The sequence below is a fragment of the Acanthaster planci genome, linkage group LG18 (assembly GCF_054643075.1).
Source record: "Acanthaster planci isolate LZ-2023a linkage group LG18, COTS_SCS, whole genome shotgun sequence".
NCBI classification, from domain to species: domain Eukaryota; kingdom Metazoa; phylum Echinodermata; class Asteroidea; order Valvatida; family Acanthasteridae; genus Acanthaster; species Acanthaster planci.
The window spans coordinates 9283498-9310291 of record NC_141794.1 but is presented as its reverse complement, the minus strand read 5'-3'; the positions used below and the strand labels follow the sequence as shown (position 1 = coordinate 9310291).

Genomic DNA, 26794 nt, shown 5'->3' with positions numbered 1-26794 from the left:
CCCTTAGGCCTATTTCGTGGGATGGACTGTGTACAAACATAAAGATAACAAAAGAAAAATGCTGAAATTAAAATTTCATTAAATACTTCGATGGAATGTTGAATATCAGTACGCATGCAACAATTGAATTACAAGCTAAGATGTAAGAAACGTTGAAAAGAGAGAATAAATGAATATTGCTGTCACTGTTCAATGATTTTGTCATTTAGCAGTTCAAGCATGGTCATCAAAAGAACGGACTTTTAAGACCAATACAAAACAGGGATGTTAGCGCTAGTGCAACTATTGCTGGATAGTTTTTGCATGTCATTTATATGAAATGTCACAACTGTGCTACTAAGTCTGAAAATTTCCTGTTTCGTGTATCTGGAGGGTTGTTTCATTCATTTTGAATCTGAAAGATCACAAATAATTTAACAATGTTGACCGTGACAGAAAAATCAGCTGAACTCTATGTCAAACAAGTAGTTAACTTAAAGAAATCTTTCATCGCCGTATCAATTTAAACTCTGTTTAATTTTGAATTCAGTTTGGAAATGTAAATTCAATAAAAAGTTAATGTTTAAGGTGTTCACTTTTGCTGTTCTATATTGATGTAACAGTTACCGATAATTTTCAGTATTTGGCAAAGGTAAACTTTAAGTGAAGTTTATGAAATCGTTTTCCCAGTAAAACCATTGAAGTGCATGCTGGCGATTACAACTACAGACATTTTGAAACCATCTTCTTATCTAAGATGTTATAGCGGCATCATCATATCTCCTTTATATCAGAGCTATATTTAGGCCTAGTATTATTATCATGTGTAGAGTGAATGTAATGTTAGAAATAATTACGAAGAAAAGGGTACTTCTACAGGTTCAATCGAATTGTCACCTGATATTAGGCATGCGCCCCCTACTGAATAGAATGAAAATTCCACCCCAAACTCGCATCCCCCTTTTTTCCACCGGCAACCAGCCCAGTCTGACACGGTCAATTCGGCGAGGCAATTTGCATCCCTTTCCAAGCCCACGCGCATCCCCTTTTTCACCGGCAACCATGCTTCAACAAACTGAAAATGTGACTTTAAAACTATCCACAATTAAAGGAAGCCTTAATTTCTTGAAATTGGGACTCGGTCAACTGAGTCCTATTTCAAATATATAATTCGGAACATTGTTTTGCAAGAAAAATCCCATATAGATTCCATAAATAAGGTCTTTGGAATGAATGGTAACCGAATATCAGGAGTTGTACAATAGGGAAGCTCTCATACATGTGATGAATGAGAGCTTGAGATGTCAAAATGTAACAAATTTAGTAATTACAGTCTTCAATCGTCATTGTAAGATCACAATGGAGTGATTTTCTTGTAGCTCTGTGAATAAAATAAGTCCCTTTTAAATTAAAGTTTATTTGATAAAATTTTGGACCCTTCATTAAAACCTTTGACTATACAAATACATAGTTGGGGGACGAATAACTGAGGCCCAGACAGCTTTATAGAATTTATGTCCCCGGCAGATTTCACATATTTGGGTATGGCAGAAACAGATCCTTTAGACGGCCTTTTGCGGCTTTTAGATAATTGATACAAGAAAAAATTCACATATATGCTAATCCACGAGACATGTGGGTTTGATTCTCTTTTTCCATGCAATGTACCGGTAGATAGACGGTTATTTAAAAAGTCTGTTTCCTGGCGAATTTTTCTTTCTTTCTTAGTTTAAATTAATTTCTTTCTTTGCGTAGTAATTTTTTGATAATAATTTATCACATGTACAACCCACCAACACAAGAAACGTTTTTTACAATTAATGAACAAAATTAATGCCAGGCACGATTGTATCATCGACCAGTCATCCAAGGCTAATTAGTGAATCCGTTCTTGTGTCAGTATGATTGTTGATGTGTGCTATGAAACGGCTGCCAAAGAGAACAGGGAAAGGAGTTTACACAAGAAAAGTGACCATGTCTTGAAAAGAGTATATTTTATAAATCAATGCCACACCATGTACTATGGGGCAATGTTCATGAAAAACATTGTACATAAAACAGTCAAACTCAGAATAACACATTAAAATCATTTTACAAATCAACTTTTTTGCTTATCACAAAAAGGGTGTGGGATGAGTCCACGGCCCATCATCCCACCACCAAAGGTGGGGAGATACATACCCTACCCCCTCAGGATTTGTGTAAATGAGAAAAATAAATTATTGGCAACAGTACTTTCCAAGATTACTTAGTCTAAGGCCCGAAATAACCGTCTATCTACCGGTACATCGCATGGAAAAAGAGAATCAAACCCACATATAAGTGAATGCTGTGTCAATACTGTGCATGTGACTTTACAACATTCTGTGTTGACCGGTCACTGCTGCTACATGTATACCCATTTCACTTTGTTAACCAATCAACTATGGCGATTACCTGACCGCAAATAACATGGGCTACTGCCCGTGGCAGCCTGCAACCCCAGCTCTCGTTTTTTATGACAAAAACCGCAAAACCCATTATAAACAGTAAGTTAGGACAGGATTAAGGTACCAACTTTTACGACAGTGTGCTGGTAATGAAATGGGCAGCACAACTAAGATGAAAAGAGCAGAAATGAATAAAATAGAAACGAAAAAAGCAAATGAGTATACTAAATATTAAATGATTCAATTTCTTTCTTGTCATTTGAAGAAGATCCTTCTAAGGCTCGCCATGGACGTTAATTTTGTACAGTTAAACCTACACGGAGGGAGGCATGTAGAAAATGCAGTTGTACCGTAGCAGAGGATTATAAAAGGGGTGAAGTTGACGATGGTCCCAAGCTATGCAGTTCTGAACATTCTGACATGATTCTGAACCAGATTTTAAAAAGGCGTAGGCCTAGATTTAAAATATTAGAAATAGATATCTGTGGAACTAAATCTACGCAGAGTGAAACCGAAGACTTCGAAGAAGACGATTCGGAGTCCGAATCGGAGGAAGAGGATAACGGACGAGTCGATGGACGAAGAACCTGGTTCACTTGGGAGACAATGTCGCCTGTTTTACGTCGGTTGAAAGATGCAACGGAAGCCACAAGAGAGATGTGGAGTTAAAAATATGAAACGCGCGTCAATAGGGGTATCGATGAAGATCAAGCAAGGACAAAAGCAGATCTCTTGTGATGAGTACACAATTTTTGTCATGTTAATGATACCCTCCAAGATATCGTCGGTGTTTTCACGAAGTAACAAAACCCTGAAAATCGATAAATATTTTATCTTTACGTTTTCCTACCATTTTACTTCCTTCGATTGAAAGAACAGATTAGCAGAGTTTCAAAGCAAAATGTTGTCTACTTTCCCAGTAACTGTAAACAAACAAATGAAAAAAAGCTTGCTCTTTGTGTTTTTCTGTTTTCACGAAATGACAGAAAGTCACCTTGTTAGCAGGGAAAAAATGGAAACATATACACAATTCTTACTTACTTACAGCTTACTTTCTGGTCTCTCTAATAACACGCTCCGTCGCCTTCAACTGGTTCAGAATGCTGCTGCACGCCTGCTTACTGGCCATAAGAAATCCACACACATCACCCTTATTTTTCAAGCCCTTCACTGGCTGCCTATCCAGTATAGAATACAATACAAGATCATTTTGCTCACATTCAAAGCACTTCACGGTTCCGCCCCAGACTATCTACAATCACTCTTACAGGTTCGCAGCTCCAGGTCGGGCTTGAGGTCATCAGGAAAGTCAATATTTGTTCCTCGAACCCGCCTGAGCAGTTATGGTGACAGGGCCTTTTCAAGTGCCGCCCCCCCGTCTTTGGAACTCCCTCCCGGTAGATCTGAGAGAAACACATAACCCCACACTCTTTGCCCAGAGATTAAAAACCCACCTTTATGTCCTAGCTTTTCCTTCTTGAGACCGAGGCTCTTTCATCAGACCGGCGCCTTTGAATGGTCACCAGATACAGGCGCCTTATAAATGCTGTATTATTATTATTATTATTATTATTAATTCCTGCATGAGCCTGTGTGTGTCCACATGCGTGCGAACGATGTTGTACATGAACACCTGCGCGCGTGTTGAAATGTAACGAAATGTAACGATTATGCCTACCGATACTCATTTTTTTTGGTACTATCAAGGACTGAACTATATTTTTTCGCCATCTGTGGAGTCCAGCGTTCTTCACTGTAGTGCCTTAACAATTTCTCGCCCGGAAGAACACCTTGTTTGTATGCGATATTCCTCATCATTGTAAACTAGCCCCAATCAATTTTTTCTTTGTTACTATTTTCCTTACATGTTAAGTGTAACATTCTCATTAAATCATACTTGTTTATTATTTTGTTCCTTATATCAGTGTGATCTTATTTGATTTCTTCGTTGCATCAGAGAAAATTTAAGCTCCAGAATAAGTAAATAATTTGGAGTTTTTCGGATCGTAACAACATTGTAATCAGAGAACGTGAACATTTTCCGCATCAAAATGTTTCAGTGAGTAATGTGAAATCATCAAGTATTTCAAGCTCCCAACCTTACTTGAAGGGAAATGGAGGGGAACTTGGACAGTAACTTCACCCACGCCGGAAAACAAGAAGTAGCGAACACACGGAAATCGAGCGGGATGACTCTGGCCCTGTATCTCTACAAGGGCATGGGATGCATCGATTTCTCTTCTCGACAGAAACAGCGTATACGTCTTGTCTGGTTATATTTTGAATGAAAGGGTATTTGATACATCTAACAACCGGTTGTTCTTTCGATGGTAGCCGCTGCACCTCCTTACATAAACACGTTGTGATATTGCAACGCTCACCTATCTTCTTTAGGAATTTTTTAGTACATTCCATTTTTCCATCTTGAAAACTTGCCAAGATGGCGACTGGGATGGGTAGAGATCCCAGATACAGGCGCATCATATCCCATGATCGCCTTGTCAATTGCAGTGGTGATTGAGTGGCACTGGGTCATTCATTGCCTATCTAATATCATTACACAGTTCGTCGCCTGTATCCATAAACGCTACTCAAATATTAATGACTCGCTTACAACAGCTCCATTAACTTGATGGCGCAGAACCAGCTGAAGCTTACCCTGGATGGACTTACCAGAAGGTTATCTAATCATATGCCTTGGAATCACCTGTTGCCTTGCACATACTACAACTCTCATTTCGTTAACCTCTAAAAGGTTAGAAGGTCAGGATTTTTCACTATTCTTTTTTCTATTCATATTAAACAAATGTGACGTCAAGCGAATTGCTTTAGAATTATTCAGCACATCAACTAACTGACTGGATTGGAGTATATCTTGTGAGGACAAGTATACAGAGTGGCATGTCACATTTAATTATCATTTGGCTTGTTTTTGCCTGGATGGCGGGAAAAATTAGTGACTGCATTTATCTCACAAAAAGATGAAAAGTATATCATTAAAAAAAGGGAATTTTACGCTTAAGAAGCGCAGAAACTTGGCGAATCGGAGCATGTGAAGTTCTGTACTCCACACTATGCTGCAGGCCTTCAGCAGCGGATTTCAATCGTAGCAGTTAGAAACGCTGAAAACTGGATTTCAAAGGTTTGGGTGGAATAATTCCCTTGTAATGGGTTCATTAAATTTCAGTTGTGTTCAATCAGACCGGTTTTTATATGACAGGGACGGGCTTACGTGTGAAAAGAAACTTTTTTTTTCAGCCTGATAAACCAAGAAGTTCAAGAATTCTTAAATGTTTCAAGATGCAAAATCTAAAGCAAGGATCTAAAGACATGGAAAGAACAGAGCAAACTACATGTAGCAAAAACACCTATAGAGACACATGGACACATTATGGGGGTAGTCATAATTGATTGGATACAAGCATTCCAGACTTTGAAAACCTTTATAAATGAATAAATGAATTGTCATTGTTGTTTAATGTTCCACCATTTTAAAATCTCTTGAGTTTTGTGTTTCATACCAAATAATACGTGTAGCATTGTCATTGTAATACCTTTCTCGATAGTTTCTTCAAACCTACCTCATGTTGTCAGGATTTTGGCCCGGTTAAATGGAAGAAAACTGCAACATTTTCAAACCAACTACACTTTTAAGTGACTCGGTAATACAAAATGGGCACAGAGCTTTAAAATCCGCCTCATTGAACCATTTTGTCAGTGTATCGATTCTTAAGCCAAGTTCGTGATCGTGCGTATTATTTACATCTTTATTTAGTCATTTTTTTACAAATACATTTTAAACAGATAAGACTTTACTGTAAATAAATATTGAAAGACTCTGTAGAAATATGAACGGCCACTCTCAAACATACTTATTTGTCTTAAAATATTCGTTGTTTTTTTTAAGGAAAGTGTTGAGTACCGCTCTTTTATTCGTTTCACAGTCGAACACTCAGATCGTTGAAATTCCCGAAGTATGAAATTGACTTATTTCAGAAACACATTTTCGATGACGTATGCTAAATGTTGCTGTTTTGTTGTCGGCTATTCTTTGGATGCTTTCCCATAACAAAGATTCCTTGCAACTGTAGACTTTAACTTGATTTTCTTCCCTGCCTCTTGTTTCTTAGCTCCTTCATTCTTCAGCTTGTGAGCACGGTCTATTAGCGGCGAACAAGCAATTACCGGTCACGCAACTACGTCGTGGGTGTTTCATTATTCAAGCTTTCGCTCAAGTAGAATCACTTATAAGACAAGTCATGTATTATTTTGATCACAGGGGTAGATGCTGCTTAAAGGGGAGGAGTCATTTGGGTGAAGAGAAGCTGCAAATGAAGCATCGTATCAATTTTCGTCGAACTGTGATATTTTCCGAAACAAACATGTGCTTTCTTAAAGCTATTGGCATTGTGTATGTAACTGCATTTATCACTGCAGCATTGGGGTCAGACTTCTGTCCCTCTCTGCCGGCCATGAACTGTTCCTGTCCGTCAGGGTGGGAATTGTGGCAGAAGGCGTGCTATCGTCTCACAGAATCACGGGATAACTGGGCCGAAAGCAAGTCATCTTGCCTTCACTTGGGGGGCGAGATGGCTGCTCCTCGCTCGCTCGAGGAAATGAAGATCATGGTGGATGTGGCATGGAAGGAAGATGGTAATATCTTCTATGCCTGGGTTGCTTGCTCTGACATAAACGTTGATGGAACTTGGGAGTGTGATGGCCAGGAAGGAAGAGAGCCATTCATGAAATGGGAACCAGGTCAACCGGATGATTCTGGAGACTGTGCTGCAATAACTGCAAGATCTAATGGCACTATGGATGACGGAGGTTGTAGTTATTCTAACAAGGCTTTCTGTACTCGTCAAGCTTCCTGCACTCCTCGCCCAACCCAACCTCGTCGCTACTGCTTCTCTACCGACACAACTGGCCGCATTCCAAACTCAATCTGCCTCCTCGAGCACGTCATCCGGGAGTTTAACACCGAAAGCGTCAGCTCCTGTGGCTCGGCCTGCATCGAGGAGCCCGGATGTCGCTCCTTCAACATCAAGAAACACGAAGGGAAGAAACTGTGCCAGCTGAACAGTGGCACAAGCTCTGAGGACAAGACCGAGTTTCAGATCACTGAACATTTCTGTATCTACGCAGAAGTATGTTTTGCCTAGTTCTGACATAAACTGAACAATTCGGAAGGGTCATTTGCAAACTTTAATTCGCTAAAACCATTAAATTTGGAACTAAGAAGACAAAAAACATTTGCAAACTCTTTTTGGAAACAAAATCACTTGGAAGGAAATTGTTTTGGCGATCAAGAGAAGAACAGGACTTTATTACCCTCATAAGAAAAGTTAGTTCTCTTTTTCCATCCCAGACAGTGGCAGTGGCATAAATTTATGCCAGACGTTGGGGATGCAGATTGAGGAAGGGGGTGACTTATCGGTCATGGAAATTTGAAAAGCAGGGGAGGGACTGACACTCTGTAACACTATCGGCGGCCATGTTCATGAAACAGATGTACATCAGTAACTCGTATTAGATTCAAGCAGAATCTTACACCAGAAAGACACAATCATAGCTTTTTTATTGGTATCCCTTTCTGAGTGACATGGAACACATAGGCCTACTGGTTGTTGGTAAGTCCGAAACATTTTCACAATCCGCTTATATTTTTCTCTCCACAAAGAAAGGAGGAGGATGATTCAATAGCCCATCTCCACCTCAAAAAGGGGCGGAAATATATAGCCCCATCGCCTCGGAACTTACGCCCATGATCCCATGGTGTGTTTCAATCCATTCCAATCTAACTATGTTAACATACACACATCTAGTCAGCGAGTTTGTAATGACACTGCACTTGTTTTGAAACATTTTTATGGCGTTACACGACAACACCTTTGGCTTTATGACTGTAAATGATTGTCGAACTCAGGGATTTAATTTGTTCGTGTCCATGCAAATTCCACTAGACATTTTGCATTCGCTGTCTGTATCAAAAGGCTGCAAAAATCCTGAGTAATGTGTTAGTTGTGTTTTTCTTGTGAGGCACGAGTCTACACCTTATTTCTCTACGAGTGTTGTGCACAAAAAGAAGTTGACGAATTCTCCCTATTCACGAACTTTTAATGTCATATTCAAAAGAAATATCAATCGACACAGTTTGTATGTTTGGATATATTTTGAAGCCACAAATATCAAAAGTGCGAGCTCTATTTAGCGGTAATGTATCAATCGGATAATGCACTCCATTATATCTCTTGACAAACAGCGCTGTAGGCGATATCTGAGCACTTTAAGCGCCGCCCTTTTCCCTTTTTTCCCCTTTTCTCTTCCTTTGTATACAAATTATACATTTATTTGTCCAAATGTAATTATATATTTAAAATAACCACCTACAAATTCTAAACTGATTCCGAAAACCTTTAGAATCTTGAATTCTAAATACACTGTACATGTCAGAAAACGTGACGTCCAGGAAAAACGTAGAGATAACAAAAAATTACGAGTGTTTGTAAAACAAATGCTCTGAAAACCTGTGTCCAAAAAGATTCAGCGCTAAATTCCTCCCGGAGGGTGTTGAACTTGACCTTATTACATTGTAACCACAAAGTTAGTGTAGTTCCTGCGGAGTGCTTGCTAGAACTTACTCATCTCACTATTATACCTTAAGCCAGCGCCTTATTATGCAACACCACTTGTCTGCAAAATGCACACTATGCATTGTTAGATTCAGCGAGGCAATTCCCGCTTTACTGCGTGATTTCAAGCAACATTAATCTGCACAGATAAAACTGAAGTGTTTTTGTCATTTCAAAGTTTTATGGTATAATCCTGTGGCTGTACATTTGAAGATGTACGTAGCATACACATTGCTGGTAAATTAACATGAAACTTTAAGCAAATTCACTGGTAAACCTGCTCCTTAATGACGTTACTTTTTAATTTCCCAGAGCGAAGGGTATGCTTGCATTAATACGCCGCTTGTAATTTAACTTTTGCGCTACAATAGAATATTCATTGACATGGTGAAGAATTTAGAAGGGAGTAGCTTACAATATACTGATTATTTAATGAAGGATGCCTACTTATAAAATAATCATGCGTCGATCCGTACATAATAGAGAAACCCTAGCTACGCAGATAAGTGATGCGAGACTGTTTGGTAAGTGCCCTCGTACCACAGGTGGGTGCTGACGTAAGCAGTTGCTCAGATACCAACTATTGCCTGAAAAGCTATTATTTGGAATTGGCACGATGCCCGGAATTCGACGCGGGGGGGGGGCGTGTCCACCTTTTAGCACGATCAAGCATGATGCGATAATTAGACAGAAAAACTGACGTTATTACGCCAGTAAATGTTATGTTTGGAAACTCTACAAAGCTTCAACGGATGGGCACGTGAATTTTTAAATAAATAAGCGTATTCCAGGATAATTTTGCTATATATAGAATTAGCTTTCAGTCACCAATATTCGAAATAAATGTTTAAAAACAATGTTGGCTTTGTTGTTTGATTCTTTTTGCTTCTGTGTAGGGCTTGTTTTGTCGTGCCTGTTTGTTGTGGGTTAGTTTCTTGAAATGCTGGTGTTCTTTTACACATTTTATGCCCCAGTCACTGGGGCATCCGTTGCAATGATTATGGTATTTGGACGAGCATTTCGGTGCAGTTAATTTTACGGGTACCTTTGTTGTTATTCAATGAAGTCAGTATAAAATACGTCCTCTGAAGGTTATTTAGACCATCTTCAAACTAACAGCTTTCCGGTTTGCTGAATGCTGGTTAGTGTTACCACGGAAACAAAGCCCATTTTGTGTGATCCAGTTTCGCGTGCCGTCAAGTTTCACTCGTGTTTCCCATTCCGTTTGTCCTTGGTCTTGGAGAAATTCTACCTATTTATGTTCTATTATGGCATTTTTACGACTGTAAGGAAACATTACAAAAAAATTGAAAAAAATCATGTACTCTTACTTTCTTTCTATTTGGCACCATAATAGCAAATTACTTAATTAATAAAAAGATATCTCAATGCATATTAAAAAGCATAGAAAGTCAACTCCCCTTCTTTGGAGACGTTTGCTTCTTGTATAAAAAACAGTTAAAACGGTTCCTGGATGTTTTTAACATTATATTATTTTTTATGATGATTGACGTTGGCTAATATTTACTCCCATGTTTCACGAAGACTGAAATTAATTGCAACTGTTGACAGTAATTCTCTCCGTTTCCTGACTCCTTCAGTTTGGTGGGCTATTATCAACGACTGACTAATTACCCGTCCAGTCATTCATTGCGGGCGTTTCACTTTTCAGATATTTTCTGATGTCCATGCATTAAAGCCTCCGATCACGTGCTTCTCCTGCCTAGAGGTTATCACCAGCTGCTCTTGCTGGCTGATCAGTCTCAACTATTAAGGTCAACTGCAGATACAATTACAAACGGAACAACATTGTCACTTCAGCCCTATGGTATTTGCCGTTGAACAAAGGATGCGTTTTTTAACGCCTCGTACCATTTTTCTCACCTTTGAACTTAAACATTGAAGGCGCAAAGTCGTAAGTATCTATAGCAACGATAGCTCACGTCAGTTGCTTTGCCTTTTTTGTTGCGACTAGTTTTATGTCCTGTTTCGTGTTGGATCTCCATGCTCAGACTGAGACACAGCATTTGAGGGAAACACATCATTCTTTAATTTTCTCCAAACTGCTACCATCTACCAAAAAGGGAGTCATGTACTTGCTCAAACTTGTTGGCATTATAGCCATCTCTGCGGTGATCAGTGCTGCATGGGGGTCAGACCTCTGTCCCTCTCTGCCCGCCATGAACTGTTCCTGCCCGTCAGGGTGGGAACTGTGGGAAAAGGCGTGCTATCACCTTACTAGTTCAAAAAGTAATTGGTATGACGCTAACTCTGCATGCCAGGAGATAGGAGGTAAGATGGCAGGTCCTCGTTCTAATGACGAAATGGAGTTCATGGCAGATGTTGCAAGACAGGACGACAGTAACTACTGCGCCTGGATTGCTTGCAACGACATTACAGTTGAGGGAAGTTGGTCTTGTGAGGGCCAAGGAGGAGAGCCATTCCTGGAATGGGGACATTATCAACCGGATAATTGGAACATGGATCAAAATTGTGCTACAATAGCTGCAATGTTTAATGACCGCATGGACGATGTGTCTTGTGCTGATCCTCTTAAGGCTTTCTGCGTTCGTCAGGCTGTCTGCACTCCTGGCCAAACCCAACCCCGACGGTACTGCTTCTTTACCGACGCCCGCGGCCGCATTCTCAACTCAACCTGCCTCCTCGACCACGTCATCCGGGAACTTGGCACCGACAGCGCCAGCGCCTGTGGCTCGGCCTGCATCGAGGAGCCCGGATGTCGCTCCTTTAACATCAAGAAAAACAGAGACGGCAAAAAACTTTGCCAGCTGAACAACAGCACAAGCTCAGAGGACAAGGACAAGTTTCAAACTACCAGTTATTTCTGCACCTACTCAGAGGTATGCATGGGCTAGACCGTGACTATCTAAGAAATGCAAGCTACAAACCTCATCTTGGACTTTATAAAAACAATTTTAATTTGGCATATTTAACCTGGCGTGACAATTTCTTGCAATTAACACTTACTTAATAATGAAATAGTTGCAAAAAGGAAAAGATAACCTCCCCCCAAAAACAAACAAAATAGGGGCGCCTTCTCTGTCCTTCGGCTTCATTTGACTTCGACATTCTCATAAGTGTGGTCTGCAAACCTGTAAATTTAACGAAGCCTGAACTCAACTCAAAGAAGCCTGAACTCACTTATTTGGATATTGCTTTTGATGAAAAACATTTTTGGAGATCCTGCATGTTTCTGGCTACGTTACAACCAACTTTATGTTTCAGCGCCAAAGGATCAAGGAGACTTTACGCTAGTAGCATAATAAGATAGAGAGAGAATTAAAACTTTGGCTTTAGTTTGAAAGCAAAGTAATTACGATCCGAAAAAAATGCAAACCATTAAATTATTTTGAAGCTTGAATTTTCTCCGATGCAACAAAGAAATCAAATAAGATCATACTGATATAAGGAACAAATAAACAAGTATTATTTAATGAGAATGTTACACTTAGCATGTACTTAGCAGATAACAAAGAAAATGGCAATTGGAACTAGTTAACAATGATAAGGATAAAGAATTAAGAAAAGATCTGACATAAACAAGATGTTCTCACGGGCGAGAGCGTGGCAGGTACTACAGTGAAGAATGCTGGACTCCACCGTATGGCGAAAAACAGTTCAGTCCTTGACGGCGCAAAAAATGAGCTGCAACGGCGACAAAAAAGACCACGTCCAATGAGAACGACCGGGCTCGAGACGAAACGGCGAGGGCGTGATGACCGTCACAAGTATGGGAGTTGGTGCCCCCACAAACTGGAACTGGATTCAGTTCACAAAGTGTCTTTTCCGGGTCAAGATTCAGCTCTGCACTTCACTTGATCTGGACGAACTTTGGACTCGCCACCACAGGTGCAGAAGTCAACAAGTTAAAGACTTCTCATAGCCCACATTCGGTAAAGTTACCTTCTAAAATCTCTCTTGCGGTGCGTGTGTCTCTCGTCCTTCTGTCTTTGATTGCCAGAGCCCGTATTTTATAGTCTACAAGTCCTCTAGAAATTTCTTCTCATTACGTAAGTTTCTTAAAATACACTCGTCAGCATTACTCAATCTTACAAGAAACTTCCTGAAAAATACACTAAATAACTGGAAATGTAGTGAGCTTTCAAGAAATTTCCCGTCAGTATTCATGACTAGCAGACTACATCGAGGTCATTCACTGTGGCATGGGGTCAAACGCAGGTCACACTGCCACACGTACAGTACATAGACTGTGTGTATATACATAACATCATATATAATAACATCCGTTTCATCTATTAAATTAATGAAGTAATTTTGGTGTCATTGTATCACAGTTTATAATTCTGATCCGAGACTGTCAATATTCATTATTAAGGAAACATAGACTTTATAATAAAAGCCAGCTTGTAAAGTTTGCCTTACCATAAAAGTTGTACATGTAGAGTCTTCTTACATTTTTCATGTTGGTTCTCCGATGCAAAAAGAATGTTTAGCGTTGGTGTTGTATCTAAAACAAAGAGAGCGTCACCTCCTTTATTTTTTATCTGCGTTTTACCTTTTTACATTGGAATTGTCTGACTACTTAAGCACCAACTAACCCGGCAATCACACCATATGTTGATTGAACAGTAATTATTGGCCAAGTCCAGATCACTTTTTTTTTAAATCAGTGTTCATACAAATCGTTATCATTCTTGTGCATGTACATCTGAATGTAATATGCTGCAATTTCTGAAAGCATACCTCGTGTTACATACACTACATGCATCTCCACTCTGTTGCCTTAAATTTGCTCGGTAGTTTAATTAAACAAGACAGTTTTCTTACACTTCTTTTCTATTTTGTGTGTGTGAGCATTGTGGTATCTTCATAATGTCCAAAGACAACAGTTTTATTCCCATGGCAATTTGAAAAGGATGAGGTCAAGTAAGTGCACGTTTTCAGGTGGTGTATGGTCACGAGTAGATTGTCAAAAAAAAGCTTGTAATGCAGTGAGGAGGTTTTCTACATGACAATCTCTATCAGAAATAATGAATGGACTCGGGCAAACCAAAAGGCGTTACTTGGTCTCATTATTCAACAGGGGCACTTGAAGTACTGTTGCGTTCCCTAAATATCAAGTCGATAGTAGCATAGACTTTATTAGCGTCTACGGGGTGTGATATTTGGGGTCAACAATTTATTAAAGGGTGGACGTGAAATAAGGGGTTTGGGTGACAGTCAAACTGTATGGTTGGTTTATTGCTCTCACTTCTCTTCATCAAAGTTCAATGTGGGCTTGAAGAAGGTGTAGCTTAACATAATACAACATACAAAAGGCAAAGTTACAGAGAGGCGAAGTTGTATACGAGTGTAACTGAACTACGGTTTGGCAGGACCATTGGAAATGCAAGTCAGACGGAGTGGGTACGGTACGTGTGCGTAGAATCGCACAGCTAGGCTACACTCATCGGGCTGGGCCGGGGTGGGAGCTGTCCCGGACCACCACGGTGACTAGCAAGGGCTGGACGGGGCCAGCGCAGGTATGTACCGACCACACTGCCGTTCAGACCGCAATGTGTTGAGCGCAATGATAAGATCGCCGCACTGTGTACCATTGGCTCAGCGTGGAGACGGAGAGGACTGGGCTAGTTAGCAGGACATGGGTGGCGAGGGACACGGGGGTGTCTCGCCCGGCAATCGGTTCGGACGTAGCGGTGACGGGCCGCTCCGACTCACTAGCACCCTGGGCAAGTTCGTACCGCCCTCGCATCGGTCCAAGCTAAGCTAGCTGGCCATTCACATGGTTACATTTCTTCGCCATAAGAATGGTTACTATCACACTTCTCTCGGAGAGGGGCCAACCGCCGCACTACGTTAGGTTCCGCTCTCGCAACAAGGGTTTGGTCCACAGCGACTGACCGACGAGTTAAGGAAAATCTGAGGTATTTATAGGATTCTAGAGGCTTAGGAATTAATAAAATATGAGCGTCGCTGAACAGCTCAACCAATGAAAATCTTCCATCTCAAAGGGTCACATGACTTCTTGCTAGAGTCGTGTGCAAGAATTTAAGTGTCGTGTGTAAAATACAGAATAAGAAGTCACGTGTACAAAGTGTAGGGCCGGGTGCGTGAAAGTGCTTACCCGGTCATCTGTGGCGAATGATTGACAGTTACAAAGTCTGAGGTTTCTGAACATTAGCATTTCAGGGAACCTTACCACGCAGCCACGTGGAGGGGAATTTCGACAGAGAAAACACAAGGATAAAGGAGTGAAGGATCACGCCAGAGTACAGCATGAATAACAAAATTAGCGTCTCGGCTTCATGTCCATAATGCATAGCTGAGCTAAATGAGAGACCCTGAGAAATGCAAGGACCGAGAACTAGTAAAACTAGGGGGCGCTAGGATTTTAAGATTTGCGGGTGCGCAACAGTACTTTACTGGGACACTTCCAATTTTCATCTAAAAATATCTTTATTACGAAGGAAATCGCTATCGATACAGTAAACAACAGTGCGTGATTTAAGCACCATCTACATTTTACACGCAGCAAAGGAAAGGTGGTCAGGGACCCGATATCCATCCGAGTCTTTGGCGGAAGGGGAACGGCAGATGTCCTAACTATGTACCATACTGTGCTCCCATTCCAGTGGCGTATCCAGGGGGGTAACTTATCCCCCATGACAGATTTTTTATTTTTAGATTTTAATTTTTTTTATTTATTTTTGTTACAAAGAATACTTCATAGGTAACAAATTAATAGGTGTATTTATTCATCAAATGGTAACACCAAAATCTCAACAAAACAATACATGAAATAAAAGCAAGGGTGTCGGGACCGCGAGTAAGGTATGTTGAATGGGCTTAAAGCCGCATTCGTTGTCCTATTCCTTCTCCTGGTCGTGTTAGCCCTCGGTAGGCAGCCTGAGGTTGTTTACGGGTGGCATCTTGATCAACAAGTCCGGAATACCAAAATGACGGGTAAATTCCAGTTGTCCAGACATGTTCAGAAGGGTGACACCTGAACGTTGCTTTGGAAAAGTAGCTAATTTGTAAAAATTCAAAATGGCTAAAGCAAAAGATAACAACACATAAATATCCACATATTCCTGGAACATCTCTACAACAATTTTAGACACGTTTTGTCCTCAGACAAGTCGATCGTGGTGTCGTTGAAAACTAAATCGAAATCCACCTCAATGAAGCTGAATGTAGGCACTGAAGGGCTTGATAAATATTTAATTCACTTTCGACGACTGAAGGCTTTGTCCGAAATCTTGGCTATACGACTGTATTAACTGGTGCAATATATCAGCGGGGAAATACATGTAGATCCCTTATGGTTGTGCATTCCAGTCAAGTATTTTACATAACAGACTTGTATAACCATTGCTTTCTTTGCCAAATTTGCATTACTCTTTGGTACATGAATTTTGAGGGGCATTGGTTGAACAAAACAAATCACAGGCGACAGACAATTGATGGATTGATAGTTGCTGCTGTCATGTGAATTGTTGATTTAGATCTATTTTGACATGAGACTGGCCGATATCCGGGCAAAAACAGGTTTCAATGCAGAAAAAAAATGCAGAAAAATAAATGCAATCACACGTATGAAGCCCAACCACCGTGGTTGTGTGTGTAAATGTAATGTTAGACTCGCGTAAAAAACACCAACAATTTTGCGAACTGCAGTAGTCAAGCAGTTACAGCATAATAGTTTGCAATCTGTGGGTATGTGGGCTTGAATCCCGAAATTGTGAACAGGGAAGATTTTATTTTCAGGAAAATAAAGACCGAATGTTATATACCGGTAATGGAGCCTAATTTCATTCGTGGAGTTTTTATGGTTGGTTGAGCCCCCATACATGTGTGCATGGTTGTGAACAGTGGTTTGGCTTACGTGTGATTGCAATATACATGTAGCTCGTTTTGCTGAAAACAGGATCAAAACACGTTTTAATTCTGTTTGGGGCATAAAAACAGCTCAGAAACATGTTTTCAGTAGAAAACAACAATGTAAACTGGCAAGCACAAGGTGCGTCTTACATGTCTTGCACACTTGGACTGGCGGTAAAAGCTCCAAACCAACAACCAGTAACCAAAGCAGACAGGTTTGTGGTGACAGTCGCCCACACACTGTACCCATTCATTGGGAACTTCACAATCAAACCACAGACCTGGAGGAGACAAAAGAACATCCACTCAAAAACACGGTTGAATACATTCATACACACAGTATGCAATTGGTTAATAATTGCAATCGCCCAATAGGCCTAGTTGTAATGACACACACTGTAGGCCGACTGGTTCTTTCCCACAGCAACTTCTGCAAACATTTTCAGCCTTAAAAGCACAAATTCATTTCAAATAAAACAAGGCGAAATTATTTTTACCTACTAACACGGCCTTGTTGGGACCGCAAACCTCGCAAAAACACCTCATTGGGTTCTTTGACAGCAATTTAAGACACGCACCGTAGCTACTGGTACGTGCACCGACAGTACAGTAGCACTGCAGCACCAGCATGACGCGAGAACCGATATTGTTATTTGAGATCTTTACCCGAGCGGAAGTGTTTTAAAGAAAATGGCAATTGGTTCTCTGGGCTACCCTATGAGAGTAAAACGGCTGATAATTCAGTTGAAAAATGATCCCAAGTGCCGGAAAAGTTAAGGGTTACCACTTCAGAAATGGCTGCATGCAGCGTTCAGAAAAAAAACTTTTGGGCGGGTGATTTTTTTTTACAGGAATAATTTAAAATATAATCGGTTAACCCACAAAAAATGAAAAGAAAATGAAAGTTTGGACCAGATAATAATTTAATATTTGTTGCAGAAACGTCGATCAGGAATGTTGGTATGTATGTTATGGGGCCCTGAACAATACTAATTTGAATAACTGTATGCAATGAAGCTTGAACTAGTGGGTGGATTCCACTATTTTGGCAGGATTTCTACTCGAGAACACATAGTATTTCGTGATTCCACAGATCAGATTATTTACAACAACACAACAGGTGAGTGTTTTGAGCGATCAGAGGGATTTATTTTTAAAATCAAGAATTTGGGACTTGTTACATCCAACTCGTGGTAAACTTCCAACCTGCTGGCCAATTTTGCATAGAGGAGGGTGGGTACTACATTCAGAGCTGGCCGCACAGTTGTACTAACTTATACTACAAAGCAGATACTAGAGATGTTATAGGCCTACTTGAATTCTTTGTGGACCAAGTTGTTTAAAAAATACTTATCGGACTGACATGTACACAGCTTAGGACGGTAGTTCTGCAAATCTAGTGGACCGGCGTTTAGGATATCAAGAAGTGAAGACCACACACTCAAATCTTACGAGCAAGACTTGACCAACTTAGGCAACTAAAAGTACCCACAAAATACATATTTTCCAGAAACGGCAGCCAACAGTGAAGAAAGAGGCCATCCACATGCTTATTAGATCCTTGCTTTTCAGGGTAATTATAAGAGAGTTAAAATCACTGATGCCGGGCAACGGAAAGTGAACAAATCGGAAGGAGTCCTGGATTGTAATCAAAAGTCCCAGGTTCGAGTACCAGGATCGAATACACTATATCGTGTTCCCTATTTGTCATTTTAAACAAAGAGCAGAGCAACTTTAGGTACCACGAGGACTGAGGGGGGCTAGGCGGTTAGGCTACGGGCCAGCTGCCATTTCAACCAGCGCCGCGGCTAAGAATTGCACACACATGTACGGAAAGTGGCTGAAGCCAATTTCCATGTTTTGAGTATCAATCGCAGCCGTAGTCAACGATTTGGTTGCGGCTCGTCTTCGCCAGTACACATGTGAACCGCGTGACTCTCAAGACACTGGTCAGGAAATATTTGCACCTTTTTTGGAAAACGTCATGATTTTGGCCCTTTTTTCTTGTTACTCAACAAAGGTATGTAAGCTATCTTACATAAAATTCTTGGGGGAAATGAAGCAACATTACTACGGGTACACAACTCGAATGGAATCGCTGTTCGTGCTCTGTTAAAAGTCATGCATGATCTATGACGAAAAAGTCTCTTTTTCCAAAGGGTTCGTGGGAGAGGAGCGGACGTCGGATCCCACAGTTCTGGGGGTACGGCCCACCCAGGTGGTACCTATGGAATGGGCGAGCAATGCAATATTTAGCTAGAGAACAATAGCGAAGACAGAGCGGGCCACAGGTAGGCCACGGCCGTTGGGGCGGTTTCCCCCAACATGGTGTTGAACGAGAAACAGAATTTGCTTTTGAATTGCCCCCTGACAACAAAAGCTGGATAAACAGCTGTCGTTGAGGCTCGCCTTGGAGAGCTGCAGCCCAGGTGGGACCTTAGAACGATGACCCAAGAATAGTGCATTTTTATCAAGACGAAACTATGAAGGAGAAAACTTGTAAACTTACACCAACAGACTATTGAAAAGAAATATAATTGAAATAAGGGAATAGCCCGCTAACTTTGAATTTTCTTTCTCGAGAAAGCTGATGGAGTGGGTTTCTTCCGAAAATTCTTCACCCCACAATTTGTTATGACGCCCATCAATTTTGTAGGGGGCAAAGCTCTTGGGTTTAGGCATCAGTATTGTTTTCAACTGCCTTGGTAAACATTCTGGCCCTTATTCACACGTCAACCGATTCACATACAAAAGACCCCTAACATATTCAGGCGTAACCTTTGGCCATGTATTATTTTGCCAATTGTTTCGATACAAAGGAGTTGCTGGTTAGAATTTTGTAGGCCTAACCTTATCTCTCCTGCAAGTGTGGTTTATCTTGATAACAAATTGACGAACCCAAGCAAAGGAGGTCTTAATCCCCTAACCTCTTTTGTGTATGTTGTAGGCTCCCCAATATTCAATTCTAATTACTTAAGAATATGTAATAAATAATTAGTAATGTGCAGGTAATAAAAACTGCGCCCTTTATAAACGTGTCAATGTGTATAACAAGTGTTACAGCCTGTACACGTACGTTTAGGCGTTGTTAGTGTTGAAGACCTAACATATGTTAAGCACATGAATAATTTATATTTAATTTTAAACATACCTCGCGTTTATTAAGTAAAAGAGTCTGTTCAGCATATACCCGTAATATGTATTTACTTGTAAACATGTAAAAACTTTTTTCACAAGTGTTAAGACTAGCGTTTAATTTGCGTTTAGAGGTTGAACACTTGCACTTGGGATTAGATTGGTGTGTGTCTGGATTTAGGAGCTATTGGGGAGAAATACGAGATCCAGCAGGTACCCAACAATGGTAAGTGCCTCTTAACTTGCTTGGAGGCTGGCAGAAAATATCGATTCTGCGGTCCGCAGACTTAGGCTTGATCAAGTCGAAATCCTCTGTGACGTTCTCTGCGTGCTTTGGAAATGGAGGCTGCGCGGTGTTACTTGCTTCGCGCCCTCTTGTGTCCACTTATTACTGCGAGTTCAGAAATCCCGTTTGCACACAGCGAATAATCAGCTCATCTACCAAAAGTGGTAGCAGCCAATCTAATTGCCGGACTTGTTATTACATCGTTTATAGATGTATTGTAATGAACGAGTCTACCAGTCTGACTACGTTGATTCCGGTGCGGAAATTCCGTATACATTATGCAAGATCATATCATTTATGTGCACACCCAACCACATATCATCGACGGACTTACTGACTGGTGACGTACATATATGACACATTGTAAAATAGACCTTTTCACTAATGAATTAAATCGGTTTTGCTATTAGTTTCTAATCTAAGTGGGATTTCTAGTGCTCTGTAAAAACTTTACAGTCGTAATTTCTCCTGTGTACAAGAGATTGCTGCATCTAAGCCAGTCTTCTTTCATGCTGTTTTATAGCAAAATCGGTGTAAGGGGTTCTTCTGAGGGAAAAACTGAACAAAGCCAGAACACCTAAGAGCAAATGATCAAAATCGCATCCCATTTACGTTTCCAATGGCCAAATCACGCTTCTCGATCAAGCTCTCGCCCGTAAGATTATTTTGTTGAACTAGTTCCAATCAGCATTTTCTTTGTTATCATTTCTTTTTTACACGCTAAGTGTAACATTCTCATTAAATCGTTTCCTTAAACAAGTGTTATCTTATTTGATTTCTTTGTTGCATAGGAGAAAATTCAAGCTTCACACTGATTGAAGAGTTTGCAGTTCTTCAGATCGTAACAGCTGTAACAGAACGTTGAGAGTTTTTTCCAAGTTGCTACAAAGAAAAGATGAAAAGTCAAACTAGTGGTGCTCGCTGATGAGGGGTTGATCCAACAGAGGGGTCTGTTCTTGATCCGTTGGTGTCTTGTCAATGAGCAATAGTTTACACTTAGGTGGCAGATATTGCCTGCAAGATGAGAAAAGAAACTAGTATCAAACAATGGAAGGACAAGAGGAATGAGGAAGAGCCACTGAGCCCCAAAGAGTAATTTTCATCACTGAATGAAGCCACGAAAGCCTTGGGAGGAATGTATTAAGTTTTAAATACAATCTTTTTGGAAAATCCGGCAAGTGTGTCATAAGGGGAAAAAAGTCTCAAAACATGCGACACGGATTCACATTTTGGTTTTACCCTCCCCCGAACTGTTCCTGCGATAATTTTCCATCTTTCATCAGCTCACAACTACACACATCATTCAGATATGATCAGGGCTCTTGATCAGTACATCTGCTACTGGCATCAATTACTGTGGCAGCTCCTTTTCCATCTTGGGATGTACAATTCAGCGTCCCTTCCCTAGGGTGTGTGGGCTTCATGGACGACAACAGAGGGGTCTTTCATCTCACCAAAGACACCAAGCACGTCTATCTCGGATGCGTACAGCAGTCATCTTCTCCAGCAGCTGGGGCACGCATTCATGATGCCCATCACTTCTCCAGTCAGCTAGGCATGCAGCTGGACACTATGGTGACCCTTGTTGACCTGGGCCAGTGGGACAGTGATCTCAGCTGGGACCCTAAGGCGAGGGTAATGCAGTTTAACACAGAGCAGAGCTTCATTAACCTTTTAAGCATCAAATACTGTTTGACAGTCTGCACATGTGCAAAACACTCCGGCAGAAGGGAAAAATGAAAGCAACGTACACTATTTCCACTGGTGATCTCTTTCTACGTAGATTATGTCCAAATGGCATACTAGTTCCTGGAGTCTTTTCGACGAATAAAGCCTATCAGTTTGCAGATGTTCATTTTACTTTGTACTTCGTATTGGTGGGGCTATTTTTAGACAGGGAACCACTTATCCCATTTGTTTTCAACTTCATTTGTAATTAAATCTGTGTTAACTGAAATCAAGTGAAAATGTTCAATTTTCAAGATGTATTTTTGCGTTGGGGAGATGTTAATTATATGTAACGGGATTGCCCTTACCCAACGTATATTAATAAGCACTGTATGCTCAGTGCTTGTCCGAAAGTTTGCGAAAAAAAAACTCACAAGCTTACTCGGGTGGAACTCAAACCCACGACCTCCTGCTTACTAGTGCAGATGTCTTAACGTGGGTTCGATTCCCACCCGAGTAAGCTTGTGAGTTTTTTCGCAAGCTCTCGGACAAGCACTGAGCATACAGTGCTTATTAATATACGTTGGGTAAGGGCAAACCCGTTATATATATAATGAAAATGTTCATGTTGAAAAGTGTGTACTCTGGTGCGAAATGCAAGGCGTATTCATGCACATGTATGGTTTGGAATGCTGGGTGTTGGCATTCGCATATCACTGCGCTACACAATTCACTTTCAATGTCATTTACAATATCGAATGAGCTGGCTTATAATTCACGTAACCTTCATCAATGGATACCAGTTCACAAGACCAAACTCACCTCATGTCGGCAGGTTATCCAACATTGGCATGAACGAACTAGTGTTAGTTTTAGATGCTAAATTTGATAAATTCGAGAGAACTAGCCGAGGAGTCCTCAATTCAGTTGCAATCCGCTGTAAAGCGCGCCAGGTTAACACCAACTGCGTCAACTTAAGAAAGAAGGCTGCAGACACCAGTTCAACTAGGCCTACAAGCACAACGATAGAAGACGTCAACAGAATCCAGAAAACCAACGACTGTCTCCAGGAAGGTATTTCTATCATCGAGAAACGCCAGGAAATTATCAAGCTTGCCATTTAGCTTGGTTGAGACACTGTTCAAGATTACGCAGGTGACATTGTGGCTAGCTATAGCGAAGACGACATCCAGAGCCATACGTACCACTGAGTATAAGAGGTGAGAGAAAGATAGACAACGACGGCGTGAGAATTCAGGGGGCCGCTACAATTTTCGTCCCGCAACGAGTTTCGGATAGGATACTCCGGGCCTACCACCAGAACACAGTTTCCTTGGTCATTTCAGCGTCAACGAGCAGTCAGAATCAACCAAATCTGTTGGGTGTGCGGCCAGACTAGGCATCATTATGAAACCAAGCATTCCGCGCTCGATTCCTAATGTCCTGGCGTGGTTTACCGTTTGCACCTTTAAGTTTGTAAACAGTACTGGTGCGATAATTTTGATCGACCCTTGAAAAAGGCAAATAACCGTTATTTTCCTTTTCGACGTTTCCCGCCCAAATTTTTTTTAAGCAAACTTATCCGCAACGCATCTCATTCTTCCCTGCTGTGAAAATGTGGCCACATATTTTCATGAAATTTTTGAAAGAAATCTGCTAGCCGATACAGACATTAAATTGCTTCCTCTCAATGTCACCTTGAAATCCACAAATACTAGACAGCAAATTGTTTTTGTCATTTGTGATATGGATAAGTAACTGTTTATTGAATGTTATTCAGAAAATATATCGTGTTGTTTTTTGTGGGTGTGTAGTTTTGAAGGCAGTTCAATATACTATTGGTATCGCCCAAGACAATGAGAGTTCAAGTTCATTCGTGATTCTAGCTGCCGATGGCGTGGAGTTCTCAAGGCTGTACGCGGTGAGAGTCTAGCTCATGAGAGGTGAGTAAATATTCCTTGTTTTACGCGGGGAAGTCGTTGTAGTGGTGAGTTTGCGGTTTCCCCTCCCACCCGGTCCCCCTTTTCCAGCGCGGAGTTCCGTCGCGGGTTCTAGTTTCTACTAGAATCTTTCAAACCCGTATCTCAGCCTTATAGATTCTGGAGTCCGCTTCGGAACAATGGAACGATATTAATACATGTAGTTTACTGTATGTTGGATAACATGGCAGTAGGCATTGTGATCGTGCCACAATGAGGCGTCAGCGGCATTGGGCCAGTACTTTGGCCCACGTGCCGGTCTCTTCGCAGGAATCTAATTGACTTTTCATGTTTCTAGCAAACATTCCAAATTCACGCATTCTGGGCAGAAGCCAGAGTACGACATACAAACCAGGCAAACGAGTTTTCCACTGTCCTCTAAATTTTAGGATGATGGCAATGAGATACGATTTTAGAGTGGCGTGAGTTTTCCTATTCCACAATCTGCGCTTATACTGTACTTTGATTTATCACGTGCGATAAAACTAATTTCTTCGATATTACTCCACGAGAGGTTTTCACAGTCAATATTTCGGGGTGTTTGAGAGGCTTTCAAGGTTAACGCCCACAAAAGGTAACAATATTTGCGGCCTACCATAGGCCAGGGGCGTATTTATCACGAAGGTTTATGTATCGGTATTTGTTAATTTCTTCTTCCAATCCTTTTTGGTCGGTGTATCAGAATATTCTGATGGGATCAAACCAGAAAATCAAAAACTTAACTTTGTTTTGACTCGAGTTGCATGGCATCACTTCCTCTAATACACACAAAGAGTCCCTTCAAACTAACCACACTTTTTGACTCCTGACAGTAACAAAACTGCAAACTATTCTCTCACACAGTGCCCTTTCTTCACAAGTCAGTAAAAACCCAAAGACCAAATGATTCTTCTTTTTTATACAAAACAAAACGACTTGACGTTTTGGCGCTAAGTTGTGGGTTTATTATATCTTATTCGTACAGGATTGCATTGAAGAAAATCCTAGGGTCTTCCTTTCAATTTTCAATATACTCCGACGAAGTTTGACTTTTGACTACAGATGAAATCTTTCCATATGTATCTTCCCTTTGATAAATTTAAATTTGCCTCGCAAAACCATTTAAACCTGATCTTCTACAGCGGGATGAAACAGATTAACCGTGCAGTTTTAGACTAGACTGTTTTAGTTCGTGGTCGCTAAAGTGATGTTTTAAATAAATCTTGAGGGCAATTACTGTTTTCTAACCGAACAAGCGAGACCCCTCTGATCAAATCCTTAAGTGTTTTACTTTAAATGGCCTAATAAAACGATTAAATGTAGAATTCGTTTCGTTTAACATGAATTGGTGCACGAAATGACTTATTTCTTTCAACGGGTTGCTAATCTTGAAATTCACTGGTCCAGTCTGTTGAACAAGTAAATATGGACCGCACCAGAACTTCCTGCAATTTTCAATTTGATTAATGCAATATTTATAACACCATCTACGTTTTCTGGTTCAGGACATGATGATACATTGATAGGAATTACTAGCCTCCAAGCCATATTCCGTCGAGTCCAGATCATCAGTGGCGTAAATTTGTGCCGGAAATGGGGGATACGAATTTGCAGGGGGATGACTTAATCGGCCATGGAAATTTTGAAAGCAGAGTGGGATGTGCTGAGGGGGGCTATGTCAGAGTTGAAAACGCGAGCCATTTGACTAGGACTCGAGCTGGATTATAGTCGCTTTTTTTGTCACTCGCCGATGACTTGACTAGCCACTGTCAGTTTTTGACTCGCAACTCGACTTGGACTTGCAAAAATTGTTACCACCTCTGGGCAATGTACATGAATACGCATTACATTTCTTCAAAATCTTACATCAGAACGGCATATCCATGGCTTTTTGAAAACTTGCTCTCCCCCTGAATGCTACTGAATATATTTTGGTTTTATAGCCTGTCTCCCCGCCCCACCCTCAAGAGAAGTGTGGGGGAAATATAGCCCCCCGGGTTATATTTCCCAAATTTCATAGAGCTGCTTAAGTACAACATTTGCTTAAGCGCAAGAAAACCTTGCTTGATAAATCAGGTAGCCAACCAAAACTTCATGTGATGTATATTGTTTTGGGATCATATTTACCTGTCTTTTGGTTAGCATGACAATCAGATAGAGTGTGAGCCGGTGACCTTTGTTTTTTAAGCAAGTTTTTTTCATGCTCAAGCAAATTTTGTGCTTAAGCAGCTCTATGAAATTGGGTCCAGGTGTTTGTTGGCGCACACTGCGCAAGTGTTCTGCGAAGCGGTCACCAAGGCGACGCTTGGTCTCTCCGATGTACAGTTTACCACAGCGACGACATGTAATGCAATAAACCACATTACCAGTAATGCATTGTAAAATCCCCGCGTATTCTGTAGCTACCGCGGCGGCCGACGACCGACGGGCTGATAACTATGTAGGGGCAGGTGTTACATCTGGGGCGCTGACAAGGGGAAATGCTTCCTGCTTTTGACGGCGAGACAGAGTCTAACCGGGAATGTATACAACAATGTTCCCGACAGAACCGGGAATGCGTGAGCGCATCGATGAGCGTGATGCGTCAGCGATGAGCGATGAGCGATGATGCGTGAGCTCATACTATACTATCGATAATGCGAGCAACACCAATTGCCGACGACATCTTTCTGATGTCACCGATGACCGTACAGGTTACATCATCAGGGGCATAATTCACGACCTAAATCACGAACTTCATACGGCTGTCGAAGCAACCAAAACCAAGAAAATCAAATCTAAGTACCCCAAGCTCAAATCACGAACGACGCTAACCAAAAGAGTTTGGTAGTTACCATCCCACCA

The 26794-nt window shown here is 41.0% G+C and overlaps 2 protein-coding genes across 2 annotated transcripts; both read left to right on the top strand.

Moving 5' to 3' along the window:
- Window positions 1-5786: 5786 nt before the first annotated feature.
- On the top strand, window positions 5787-10095 carry LOC147796170 (attractin-like protein 1). Its single transcript, XM_087148887.1, has one exon. It carries the CDS (start codon window positions 6668-6670, stop codon window positions 7568-7570), a length of 903 nt encoding a protein of 300 aa, XP_087005013.1. The 5' UTR covers window positions 5787-6667; the 3' UTR covers window positions 7571-10095.
- Window positions 10096-10869: 774 nt separating this feature from the next.
- On the top strand, window positions 10870-13850 carry LOC110988612 (uncharacterized). Its single transcript, XM_022252311.2, has one exon. The coding sequence runs from the start codon at window positions 11020-11022 to the stop codon at window positions 11914-11916; it is 897 nt and encodes a 298-aa protein (XP_022108003.2). The 5' UTR covers window positions 10870-11019; the 3' UTR covers window positions 11917-13850.
- Window positions 13851-26794: the final 12944 nt, after the last annotated feature.